At 37.1% G+C, this 13,642-nt stretch overlaps 1 protein-coding gene across 2 annotated transcripts in view; it reads left to right on the top strand.

Moving 5' to 3' along the window:
• The window catches only part of LGR5 (leucine rich repeat containing G protein-coupled receptor 5), a 59,682-nt gene that overhangs the window by 17,293 nt on the left and 28,747 nt on the right, over positions 1–13,642 (top strand). For both annotated transcript variants that reach the window (XM_030959464.1, XM_030959463.1), the window contains 2 exons: positions 2,314–2,385; positions 3,958–4,029. In XM_030959464.1, coding sequence (XP_030815324.1) covers positions 2,314–2,385; positions 3,958–4,029 — 144 coding nt within the window. The remainder of the gene's footprint in view (positions 1–2,313; positions 2,386–3,957; positions 4,030–13,642) is intronic.

Below are 13,642 nucleotides of genomic sequence, written 5' to 3'. Positions count from 1 at the left end.
GAACAACATTATGCTAAAAAGTGGTCTATTTTCAGTTAAGAAGATGTTATTTAGTAATTGTTTGAATAGATTTGGTATTCAAAACAATTGTGTTTAAAATTTCGTTTTATAAGATACTTTGGAATTTTTCAATTTAAAGTGTATAGGTATAAGTTTTGGTGAACTTAGACAAAAGTTTTGAACTTCATGTTATTTAAATTATTGGAAAAGTTATAAGTTTCATGGAAATTACTATATTAATTGCTTTTTATAATAGTTTTGATAATTAAATGAGCAATAGTTGCAATTTCCTTTTTAAGTTTTTGTAGGTGAATTTTTATCTGTTAATAATTTCTTTTTAACAATCCTGATTCTGGATATGTTCTTACTCATGAAAGTGTAATTTAGTGTAATAGGGTAAGTGATTTTTGGCATGAATTGTCGGGTTCAGGACACAGCTTAACATCAGAAATAATTGTTAGTTATTTTGCTTTTAATCAAATTATTCCCAGCTGCAATTTTGTGAAGAATTTTATACAAATGTCCTTGGATTATTTTGTGATATTTTTGTTGAATGTGTGCTTAATTGAGATAATTTTTATGTAAATATTAATTGAGAAACTAATTGTTGTGATTAAATAAAAAGGAACTTTTTTAAGTTGTATTCAATTAAAATGTACTTTTGCTTATGTTAATTGTAAACCGAGTTTAATAAATTTCTGTAAAATTGTATAAAACTTCTTTGTAATGTTTTCGTGAGTCAAGTTGAAAAGCAATAATTGTTAGTCATTACGGCTAATGTATTAACTTATAAATTGTTAGTCAGTGCCTATTATGTTTGGAAATAGTTTTTCAATGTTGTTAATAATGGTCAATCAAGGAACCACAAGCAGAAGATATCGTAAGGTTTTCTTCCATACTGTTATATTTTGTTAAAGATCTAATAAATTTTTTTTTTTTTTTTTTTTTTTTTTTTTTTTTTTTTTTTTTAAATTTTCCATTTTTTTTTCCTTTTTTTTTTTTGGCAGCTTGGTACCTAAGGACCTTCCTGGAGCTAGTCCTGTGTTCTTTCCTAAGGGGCCAGGGGCTGAATCAAATGTCAGCTCTGGGCTCTGCGATCCTGGTGTGCAATATCTTGGCTGATGGGGCATACAATTCCACTTGGCTTAACTTGTTCTGTAAAGGGGTTACATCATATCAGTTTGTGGGTTTTGTCAGCCAGGAGTATACACTGGGACCCCACTGACTCAAAGGAACTTTACCAGGAAGTTGTCCCTTACCTGTGAGATTTCCAGGTAGGGTACAGGTATCCAAGCAAATTCGGGCTGAGTTGTGGTGTCAGAAGGCTGAATGCAAGATCATAGAGTGGGTTGGGTTGGAAGGGACTTTAAAGACCATCTAATTCCAACCCCTTGCCATGGGCAGGGATACCTTCCACTATATCATGTTGCTCAAAACCCCATCCAACCTGGCTTTGAGTAATTTCCAGGATCCTCTAGAGCTGCACTAATGGGGAACATGGAAATGCCATTATTTCATATCAAATAGATTCTCTCATTCTTAGACACAAATCTTACAGAATGATGCAGTCTTTTTTATTTTTTGTCTTTTTTTGTTTGGTTGGTTGGTTTTGGTCAGAGTAACATGCTTTACAGAGTTATTTGGTGTACTTACCTAGGTCTGTAAAATACCTTCAGGCATGCAGTAGAAATAGCGGGGAAAAGCCCTACAGATTTGAACAAATACACTTTTTGCCAGCCTATTACACATGTGCTCACAGAGAAAACTGTTATTCCACCAGTACAGTAGTTTTACATGTAGTTATTTCAGAATGAACTCTAACCAGTGCTATGTGGATATATTTTTATGTTTGTGCAAATGAGGGAAATGTTCGCAGAAATCATACATGCACAATTCCAAAAGTTCATGCCTGTAAATCCTATGATGCTAGTGGTTGTCACTATGTCTGTATTTTAGTTGCTGGGATTGTTCTAAACCCTGAAAAGAATATGAATAATTCAATTACAAACCATAAGCCAAATTTGCAATGAAATTGAATTTTTTGCTGCAGTCCAGCTCTCAGTGAATCAACACTGCAGTTACAGACGTCTCTTTTTTTGTTGTTGTCTTTTTGTGGGGTTGTTTTGTTTTGGTTTTGGTTGGGGGGGGGAGGTTGTTGGGTTTTTTTTTTAAGTGTATTAATGAAAAAACTAGGTTCTTAACTGCCTCTGGCATCAGTTGCTCAAACATAGCTGTGTTGCACTTTTTAGCAACCAAATTAATTCCACGTGAAGAGAAAAGCTATTCACTCTTTTCCTTTTTCAAACTTTGCAGACGTCTTGCAGGAAATGGCTTGACATACATTCCTAAGGGAGCGTTTGCTGGCCTTTTCAGTCTTAAAGTGCTGTAAGTAAACTGTGTGTTGTTTAATATATTTCTGATTTCCTAAATGCTCTAGGGAACTAATTAACCAGTGAAGTTTTGATCAAGTAAATTACATATTTTGATCAACTCGTTTTGAACGATTCAATTGAAGATACATATGAACATCATTAAATCTTTGTTTTTTCACATAGAAAGTATCCTAAACAAAAGTTGGAAAACATTAATAGCCCTCTAAAAACAACTTGCTCATCAAGTTGTAGATGTCTCTGTACAATATCAAAGGTAAAAATTGATTCAGTTAATAGTTTCTTTAATTATCTCAAAAGTCCTGATTTGAGCTGAATTTTTCATCATCACACAAAACTGGGAGTTTCCTTTTCTTGAGAGACATGGGGGGGAAAATGTTATTGTATGCAAGACAATTTAATTTAAAACAGTTCACATTTTATATATTTTTCTTTGCAAGGTAATGACTATTATATAAATTATTAAAAATATTACAAAATTGTATCATTTGGAGTAATAAGACAGTACATATAGTTACTAAAACTACTAGCAGGCTACATCTCACAGTGTTTACACTAGAGGGGATCTTTGCCCATGTAAAGTTCACAGAAACTGTATTATTAGCAAGAGCAGCAGCCTCTTAAGCAGTGTCAAGCCTGGCCTGGTGCTACTGTACAAATCTGTACTGAAAAAACATTTAGCAGGAAAAGAAGTACGAAGAGATTCCTGCTCCACCTACTTCTAAGCTGGCAAGCTGTAGCTCTTATTGGCCCAAGCAGATTTAGGCCTGCCAGAAATTATTTCATTTACAATGTCCCATTGAATATGCCTCCTTTTGAAGGCAGCATGTACTACTTTGGACTTACCCACATAGATTATTTATACATGTAGGAGTTGGTCCAAACAAGGGTGTTAGGTAGTATGAATGAAACCATATTCAAAAGGAGGAATATTCTTTAGGAGTGGAAAATGATTTTTCAATCTTTGCAAGGTAAATGATGTGATATTTGAGAAAAAAGATTTGTCAAGTCATTGCTAGCAACCTTTGGTTTGGGAAAATTTATTTAACTGAAAAAAAATTAGCAGTTTATTTATAGAGATAAAATTTTATTCAAACTAAATCATAAATGTCTCACACAGTTAAGAGTTGATTTGCCATTGTTGCATTTTCCTGAATAAGGATTTCAAGAGTCAGTCCTCCACAGCTTTATCAGAATAGAATCACTTCAGAAAGGGAACAATATCAGTGCATGAGAATGAAAATTTCAGAATCACTGGAGGCAATTAGGAAGTTACAAGCCCTACTGAAAGCAAATCAGATTTATTCTTGTAGCTTCCTTAGCTGCTTTGAAAATCCTGCTCAGAGCTGATGTCTAGGTGTTAACAAAGCTAATATGCTACAGGCATTTATTTGCCTTGAAGAGAGCAGGCCTTTGGCAGGGGCACAGGAATGAACTGTTTCTGTAACTTTCTTTGTAATCTTGAAGTAAGACCTGTACAAAAAAGGAAAACTTGGAAGGAAATTTGCAGTAGAAGGAAATTATCTTTACTGTGGTGATTCTGGCTTTTGTGCTACTCCCAATGTAGGATGCTGCAGAATAACCAGCTACGGCAGGTTCCTACCGAAGCACTCCAGAACCTGCGCAGCCTGCAGTCTCTGTGAGTATACCTGGTTAATCAATTTGCAACCTTGCATGAGCAGCAATACACAATTACCTAATAATTATCTGTTAATATTGCTTTGTAATGTGATGAATCAACTTTTTCTTTTAATTCTCTTTGAACTGTTATTCAAGAGAATTGTACTGTCAATTAAACATCAAAAGCAATTGATTTCATTCCAGTAATTTCATTACACTGGCAGCTTCTTTGCAGCATTATAGACTGGTTCAACATCTGAGAAGACACTCGTTGGTTTGCAATGCGTTCTGTCAAAAACATGGCTTCCTGTTAGTATTCCTTACCAGGGAAGAAAAGGAATCCCAAATTACTCCCTTCTTTTTTTTCATTCGGTGTAATTTTTTTTCTTTTTAAGCACTATGGAAAACCCTAATAACTCATGAAACAAAGTGTACTAGAGGATACTTAATTATATTCTGTGCTTCAGGCAGGCCTCTGTATTTATAGTTCTTGACTGTCCATGCTGACTCAGTCCACAAGCTTCGGTTTTAACAGAACTGCTGCCAGAACTGCTAGACCAAGAGTGAAGATTGGCTGCTTCGTGGTATGAATGAAATTATTTAGGTGGGCTTCTACCCTATAGGAGTGGTTGTACCAAGTTGTGCTAAAAGCTGACCTAGCCCAACATCCAGCCTGCAATAACAGGTGCCAAAGAAGGTCCAGCAAAGAGTATAATACTGCTTTGGTAAACTGTTCCAGAAGCCAGAGATTTGCACTCAGGGACTCACTGAGTCTGTTGTGGCTTTGATAGCTAAAGGGTTTTCTTCAATGGGTTTGTGCAGTTGCAGTTTGAGCCAGTGAAACACTCATGATTTTTTGTGATTGCATGTCTGGTCAGCTAGCATGGTGAAGTACCTTCTGATATGTACTTGGAACTTTTCACCACATTTGATGTTCTCTGCAGCATCAGGTGGAAGCACCAATTTGGTATTCATGTACACCAGATTTATATACCTCTCTTGTATCTCTATTGGTCAATTTTTCAGATGTAATCTGTTAGGATTGTCTGTCATGTGGAAGCTTTTCCATTCCTCTGTCATCCTTGTCATGTTGCTGTACTCTTTTTCAGTTCTCATGTATTTTATCTGAGATGAGTGAAGGAGAGATAAGTCCTGTACAGGATGTTTAAAGTGCTTGCCACCATGGGTTTAGAGAGGGCAAAAAATTATGTGTTTTTGTTTGCTTTCCTACTAATTCAAAACTTTGTTTTGTGTAATTTTTTTAACCTTTACTGAATGCTAAGCTGTTGTTTTCATTCTTATTGCAACTGCAGGACTTCTTTCTAGCATGTTAGTAGCTACTCAGGAACTTGTCCTGTAAAGTTGGAATTGCCTTTTCCCTCAGCACCTCTCTTGACACCTGTCTCTACTGGACTTCATCTGCCATGTTCCTGTTCAGGCACTTGGGCATCAAGAGTTTCTTCTGCTGCACTTGCACTTCATTTTTTGAAACCACAAAGATGTTTTTGCTGTCTAAACAGAGGACGCAGTAAATTGAGTCAGTTTCTGAACTACCCACAAAATTGTATTGTCACCTGATACAAAAAAAATCACAAATTTTTCTAAAGCTACTGATTTTGAATTTGCAGCATGAAATATCTAGATGATTGAAGACAGAAAAGCATTTCTTTCATTCCTTTGCTCAGAGGAAAATGTCAAATGACTCTTCTCTATGCTTTAGCTGACCACCTTATATTGTCAAGGAATTACTCTCAAATAAAATTATTTTCCTAAAACATTACAAGATCCAAATAGAGAATTCAATCCGGAAGTTCAAATAGCTTTCACAAGAAATGGTGCTACAATGTGCACTGATCACCAACATCAGAAGTAAAAGTCTGACATTGGCAGGGATAGAATGAACATCTGTACCAATCTGGTTAGAGTTAAGATGTGCTGCTTGAGAAGTGTGCTATGTTGAAGAAACTGTTGTTGTTTTTTTTTTGTGTAGATAAAGAAGTTCCACCAGAAGGTTAATATATTTTATATACATTTTGTTCAGCCAAAATCTGAAGATCAGAATTAATGAATTTAGTTTATTTACAGAAAAATCATGTCATCTGTGTATAACTTAGCGCTACACAGACACACATTATGCTGTAATAGCTCCCATGTTCTTATGCCTCCTTAATAAACAAAGCATTTGTTAAGGTTTCTAAAGGTGAAACAGCCCTAAGAATTAATTATTTTATAATTGTTATTCGGTCAATGCTTTTTTTTCTTTATTGACCAGACACAGACAGAAATATCTCAGCCATATACTTTTGAGGTTACAGTTCTTTCCTTTGATCTTTGAAAAAGTCATGAGAAAATGCTGGTCTAGTGACTATATTAGGTTTTGTTTCTGCTAAACAAACAAAAAAATCTTGCTGAGATCACATCACTCTATACACATTCTGGACCAAAACATGATAAGCCAAGCCAACAAGAGTTCCTTTGTTACTCTGAAAGAGATTGTTGAATTTTCAGTACAGTTGCTAAACAAAATGACAGTCTCACTCAGGCTTTGTTGCAGATATTTTTTTCCCTTGGGTGAAGAAGTTGAAGAAGTAAACTGGAATTTGTACAGTCTATTTAAAGGACTGAATTAAAACAGAGGGAGAAAAGGAATGGTCAGTAGAAACCTTTAGACAGCTGCGTAGCAGACTCAAGATGGAATGATAGGGGTTTGTACAGAAAAACTACTATCACCTGAAAAACGATCACTGGCAAAAGAGACCTCTTTGAGGAAAAGAAAACTATTATTCTTTTGTTTGCTTAAAGGGGGTTGTGCCTGCCAGATAAAGGTGTGCACAGATTCAATTTCTTGTTTCATATAGTCTAGGAATTTTCTGTTCACAAGGTTGTTTTGCATTGGTTTCTGATTTACAATAGGAATTATTTCTTGAAGCCTTTGAAATAGCAGGAGTCTTTTCAAGAGTGTAATTAAGAGGTTAAAAGCCTTCTCAAAAGCAGTTTCTATAAGATAACAACTTCTTCTCTTTATTATGTTTAGGTCTGCAGGTGGCATGATTTCTCAAAGCCTCATTAACCCTTTGCTTTAGTTAGCATATATGGGGGGGGGGAAGCTGGTGTTGGGACTCAAATATCTTCCTTTCGTGGTTTTTCCTCAAGAAACGCAGTCATGCAAAGGGGCAAACCATAGCAACAGCCTTGATACCTTAATAAATGTGAAGAGGATTATGTTAAAATCCTTTTTATAGAAGTATTCGTGTTTAATTTTGCATGTGTGCACAATATGTACTCACACACTAATATTCCACATTCACTTATAATGCAAAATCATCACAAATTTTTGCATCCAGGGTATTTCTGGATGATATCCTCTCCCTATTATCCAGTTCCAGGCTAAAAACTGACAGTATAGGTGTCAATATTGATAGAACAATTAATTGATGTTAAATGGCCTGTGGTACGGAAAATAAGAGCCAATGTGTTGCAGGAACAAGCAACAATTTCTTCCACTTTATTGTCCAAGTTGCATTGCCAGTATGTAGAATGTTATGACAAGTTTGAGTGACAAATATTCATAAATTTCTTAAGGCTTGACTTACCTCTAGAACAGATAAATCTTATTCAGACAGCAGATATTACTCAATAATTACTATAAAATGAGAAATAGGCACAAAAGTTAACCCAAAACACGTAAGATTTGTGAATGCCACCTTTGACAAGAAAAATCCATGAGAAAATCTAAACAAATGAAAGACAATTTTTTCTGTCGCTGAAGCAAAAAAATAATATTGAAACAATATTAAAATATTCCCCAGTTTTATAAAAGTCTTTGTAGTTCAGTTTTTAAAACCAGCAATGTGCTGCTTTGATTAATAAATGAGTTCAGCTACCAGAGCTTGGGCAATGTTTGCATAGGACTCTAGTTCCCTGTCTGGCAGGAGGATCAAGGAAGTAACAAGTACATGCTGATTTTGAGATGTGGTTTTGAGCAGAAGGGTTTCTGTATTATTGCATAGGCCATAATTTTTCCTCAGAAATCTAGTGTGAACACAAATTATCCGAGTTGCTTGTCCTAACAATTGAAATGGCATTTATTTCTGTCAAGCACAACAGAGTGTGCAGATGCCTTGATTGAAAGGGAGGAACACACAACCACTGATGTGTCACAACTTAGTACTTGGCAGCAGGGTTCAAAGAGTCACTTGAATACTCTCATCCCTATTAGTCACCTTGAGCAAATGTATTTCTTTAGAAAAGACTATAAGAAGGAAATATCTTGATTTTGTGTTTCACACATCATCAATATCTCCATTCTGTGTTTAAATCAAGAAAACTTTTCATGATTTTTAATATATATGTATATTGATGTGTTTTTCAAGTGTCATTTTTAATTAGCAGCTTATTTTCTGTCAAACTTTTTTTCATTTAATGCAGGTATTTGTTTAAATAGGTATCTTTGTTTCTCTAGTACAATCATCTTGTTTTTAATTTCACCCTTTATATAATGGAATTGACATATAATTTCAGTATTTTTGAACAAGCAGGGCATGGTCAAAAACTGGCAATGACATACCATTAATATTTTTTTATTTTTTCCCAAATATGTTAATATATATTTGATATTACTAGCCACTTGCAAAGCTGCAGATCTCCATTTTCAAGTGTTGCTAAATAAAGGAGGAAAGGGTAATTGGCATTGCATATGGAAAACCTTCTGCTGTTCTTTTATTTGGATTATTGTAACACAACCCTTTGCAGTGAATACTATAGATGAAACTTCCATTCTATTTATTTTCTTGTTTAGACATCATTGTTAATGATCTCTAAACAGCTCTTACTGCTGCATTGTCAGACACACAAATAGTCAAAATTAAGAACAGGTTGGGTGCTATCTCACTGCCCATGCTACACCAGCCATGAAGAACATTTCAAAGCACGCATTATTTACTGTATCACTTGCTCTCATTCCTGTGACATTTAAAGGACTTTTGCTTTGATAGTGGAAAATAGGGCAGAATAGCCAACAAAGCACTTTAAACAGTTGACAGGTGGAAAAAATAAACCATCTTTTCTCCCTTAACAACCTGCAAAGCTGCAATTTAGTGAAGTAAAGTAATTCAACAAATAACAGCAGTGTCAATGAAATTTTTTAGCATTTTCCAACATAATTTGTAGATTTCTTATATTTTATTTATAGGGTATTTCAGTATTTATAGGCCATCTGATGCTGACACCAGGTTTGACACAAAATATTATCTAGAATTTGTCCCAGATGTTCTCAGTAGTTACCTGTCTGGAACAGGTCAGCAAATGGATTTTTCATTGTCCTCCTACTCTCCCAAATATTTGACATTTCAAGAGAAGTTTCCATGCTTAGCCCAAAAAAGCACTGGAAGACTTTGAGGGCACATACTTCTGCAACTCTTCCAGTTCAGACTTAAAATTAAAACCCAGCGCTTTTTTCCCCAGAAACATTAAATTTGAACAATTATTTTCCACTTTGATGCTTCTGTTAATAATCCTGATTTTTAATTGAAAGACCAAACAACTTTGATGAAGCTACATTCTCTCCCGAGAACTGTTTTCATGAAAAGACAGGAGCCTTAGTTGTGGTTTTCCATGTCACACCCCATGATAATGAAGGCTACAGAAGGTATTAGCCTTCTTAAGAAAGCTGGTACCTCAACGGGTACCCACAAACTCCCAGAGGAGGAATTTCCCACATTTGAAATTGAGGTTGTTTGTACCCATGCAGGTGTCTACACATACACAAAGATGTCTCAAAACTCGCTTTTGCAGTCTCCTTGGTTTATTGCACACCTTCACCATCCGGGCTGCTGCGGCACCAGGGCACTGGGCAACAGAAGAGTGACTGAAACACCAAGCAGTAGTACAGTATCAGACCACCCCTCTCAGTCACAGACATTTTTCTGGATTGATAACCAAGGAGAGGAAGGTAGAGGTGCAAGGTTACCTAAAATGCATTTGCTACTGTTTTTTTTTTTTTTAATGTGCAGCTCTAACTCAACCAGTCAGTTGTTCTCAAAGTGGGGTGCAAAGAGACTGTATTAGATCAGCAGTTCCAGGCCAGCTGGTGATGTTTTCTTTCATCCAATAGAAGGCACCAGGCATCTGACTCTTTCCTGTCGTATGAGTAATCTCAAAAGCATGGAGATTTATCACATCTCTAAGACAGACAAATTTCTCAACCTCAGAACTGCTAGCCAGAAATCATCCTGCATGGCTGAAGCCTGCCAGGGTATGTGGGAGGCAAGAAGCTGCTGTTGGAGTGTTTGGCAGCACAGGGGCTTACAGCAGATTTCCAGTCAGGTCCTGGGGCCGTGCACTGACCCACTGTGGTAATCACAAGCAGGGCAGGCTGTGCTTCAGAGCACTCCCTGGCTCTGGCCATGGGCCCCTGCCCAGCTGCACTCTTAACAGAGTCCTTGGCATGCTTTTGATCCATGCCAAAGAACATTGCCTTGAACTGGGGAATGTATTCCTGGGGTTCATCTGGTAGATCACATGCCCCTGGGACTGTCCCCAGCAGGTGACAGCTTGCTTGGGAGGCTAAGAGAGGTCACTCTGAGCCATTCGGCTGAGGACTTGAGGGTGCTCCCAGACACATCAAACATGCCTGTCTATCTGTGGGGTCATGATCTGAGTCTGCAGCCAGGTTCCTGTGATAACCCAACAGCTGCTAGCCCCCACTTCTTCCCAGTTGTGGGGATTGGAAGTACCCAGTATCATAGCCAAGGTTTATACCTTTGCATAAACATAGCAATGCAGTTGGCCTCTTGTCTGTGTGCAGCAGATAGCATCCATCATCTTGAAGGCAGGTTTACCAACACCCCTGAGCAGCACATCTGAATGTGAAGAGAAATACGATGGATTGAGAAACTCCCAGGGCTGCAGAAACCTCCTCATGTAAAGCTGAGCAGTGGGACAGAAACAAATGCTCCTAAACTGTGACTTGTTATTTTTCTGTTTTGGTCTTCTTGTTGCCATGCAGGGTTCTTTGTATCAGTCCTGTAAAACTGAGATGTGAGAACTGCTGGACTGTTGTGTTGTAATTAAGCTTTTTACAATAGTCCTAGCATTTTCCCCTGTGGACCAAAGGGGATATCCTGCTTAAAAGACCAGGTTTGAAAAACATGGCTCACAACAGCCAGCTCTATTTTTATTACATCCACTTTTCAAAGCTAGTTTAGATGTCACTTGCCATTACCTAAATGGTACTTTAGTCAATCCTGTGAACAAACTCCTGAGAGAGTCTCTATGCCAACACACTAACAAAGATGGTGGGTTGTAAGTGACCCTCTCCTGGCCTTTATGGCCTCCCCAGACAGGCCCTGTCCACAACCCCTGTCCATCACTGCTCCATACTTCATGGAGAAACTTGGCTGAGGCTCCCTGCATTACAGAGCTGAGTCAGAAGAGGAAGGTGCAATGAGAAGGAAAAGAGCCAATTTATTTAATCCACCATGCCCCAAATCAGTCCTCCTGTGCTCCCCCTTCTCTGCCTCCCCTACCTCTTAGGTACAGTCCCTTTTCCTTTGGTCTTACCTCTCCTACTTTAAATTTAAACATCAAAAGAAACATTTTATCCTTGACTTCTTTGTGGCTTCTCTCTTCTGCAGACCTTTCATTGTGTTCTGGCCCTCATCCATTCAAACCGAGGCAATCCATGTAATAGCTGTTCATTCCAGAGGGAAAAATGGCTTGGGAGAAATCTCCTTCCTGATCTATCTAGCATTTGATTTAAACCTGAATGAATGAGCAAGGCGCTCCAACAAGATATTAAGGAATTTTTTGGTTGTGAGATATACCTACCTTGTAGCTGGTTTTGAGAGAAGATACAGAAAATGGGAAAAAATTATATATATATATATATATTCCCTTAGAAACCTACCACTGGTATGAAACTTAGCATCCATTCATATTAAATTGATTAAAACATGCAAATCAAATCTTTTTCAAACAACTGCCTTTGTCTGTACCAGTAAATGAGGTTTTCATTTTACATGGACAATATCTTTTCATAATTTGTGCACATGGTTGCAGAATTCACAGTGTGTCACAGAAAACACTAGTGGGTTACAGTCCACATAGCTCAAGCATTTGCTTTGAAAGGTTTAGACATTTTAAGTAAGCTCATGGTGAATTTCATAGTGGCTGCTTTATTTACATGCTGCCTATCAGAGGAGATCAAGTATTTCTGTTTCCCTAAATTAGCTCTCTCTGGAATATAATAGCAGCTTTCAAACTCACCACATGTTATCTACATATATTTTTCAGTTATAAATAGGGTCATGTTTGTGAGTTAATGGGTTTAGTTCTGAAAGTGCCAAAACTTTGATCAACACATGTAAAACAATTGGCTGAAAAGGGTGATTTTGATCAGTCCTTTATACATCAGTGTGCATTACCTACAGTATGACAGGAAACATAACCACTACTGAAACCTTTTAATATCTGCAAGAGGGAAAATGCTGCTTGGAAATTTAAAAAAGATTAGATAACGAAAGAGCACTTGAGGCAGTACTTCTTATAATTACTTGCAGGATATGTAATCCAGTTACAGAACCTGAAGCACAAATCACTGCAGCTTTTTTGTTTCTTCCAAGCTTTATTTAAACAATAATTCAACTATCTGGAATTTCATTTACAGTACAGCAGTTCTGTTTTTCTTTCTGTTCTGTGGGTTTTATTTACATAGCCAGTGGTGGGTTTATATTTGGAAACTTCAGCTATTAAAAAAAAAAATCTGTTCCTTGATTTGCTACAAAATATTGGTAAGATAAAAATCCTGGTCTCACTGACGACAGCAGAAATATTGCCATTTCAGCCACAGGGTCACATACAAACAAGTAACTGTTGGCTTCTCCACACAGCCAGCCATCCTGGGAGTGACTCCTGTGGGGTGAGCAGGGACATCAGGGCTGCACAGGCAACCTTCCTATTGAACATTGAGATGTTAACTGCAATACTGCAGCACATGGAGTTTGAATAAAGCCTCCATTCTTTAATCAGGGAAACTGTCAAACTAAGGCAACTGTAACTTCTTAGTTTACATACCAGCATCACCCAGGGAAGAAATTTACTTCTGACTGAACACAAAGAAATCTCATCTACTCATTCAAATTATACCTTATTTGAAAACACAGGCATAACATGGTTGTTGCCTGAGGAAAGGAGGAAGAAAAACATGAGTATTTCTAAACATTTCCAGCCTTACCCATTTGTTGACAGACCACTGAGTTATTTTGGAAGCTCTGTCTCTGCTGCCTGACATGTCAGTTATTATATTGAAAATTTAATTGTACAAGGGCTTTGACACTGAACCTTATAAATTTGTTCCAACTGACCTTGTCTCAGTTATTTGCCAGCCTGGCACGGAGCCTTAGCAGTCATTATTTGTTCTCATGAAGTAGGTAGGGCCAGCATGGAACAGGAGATAGAATGGACCTGACATTTTACATGACTGTAAATGAGGAAGCAGCTTTAAATAAAGAGATTAGTATGCCCACCACAAAGAGTATTGCATTTGTCTCAAAGAGACCAAATTTAGGTTGTACAGAATTACTTCTTTGTACCCCAGGTGTGGCTGTTTGTTCTGTAGTATTTTCAAACATCTA

Source organism: Camarhynchus parvulus, chromosome 1A (genome assembly GCF_901933205.1).
Source record: "Camarhynchus parvulus chromosome 1A, STF_HiC, whole genome shotgun sequence".
In the NCBI taxonomy this organism is placed as follows: Eukaryota; Metazoa; Chordata; class Aves; order Passeriformes; family Thraupidae; genus Camarhynchus; species Camarhynchus parvulus.
The sequence above is the reverse complement of the archived record's forward strand: the minus strand, read 5'-3'. Positions and strand labels throughout refer to the sequence as shown.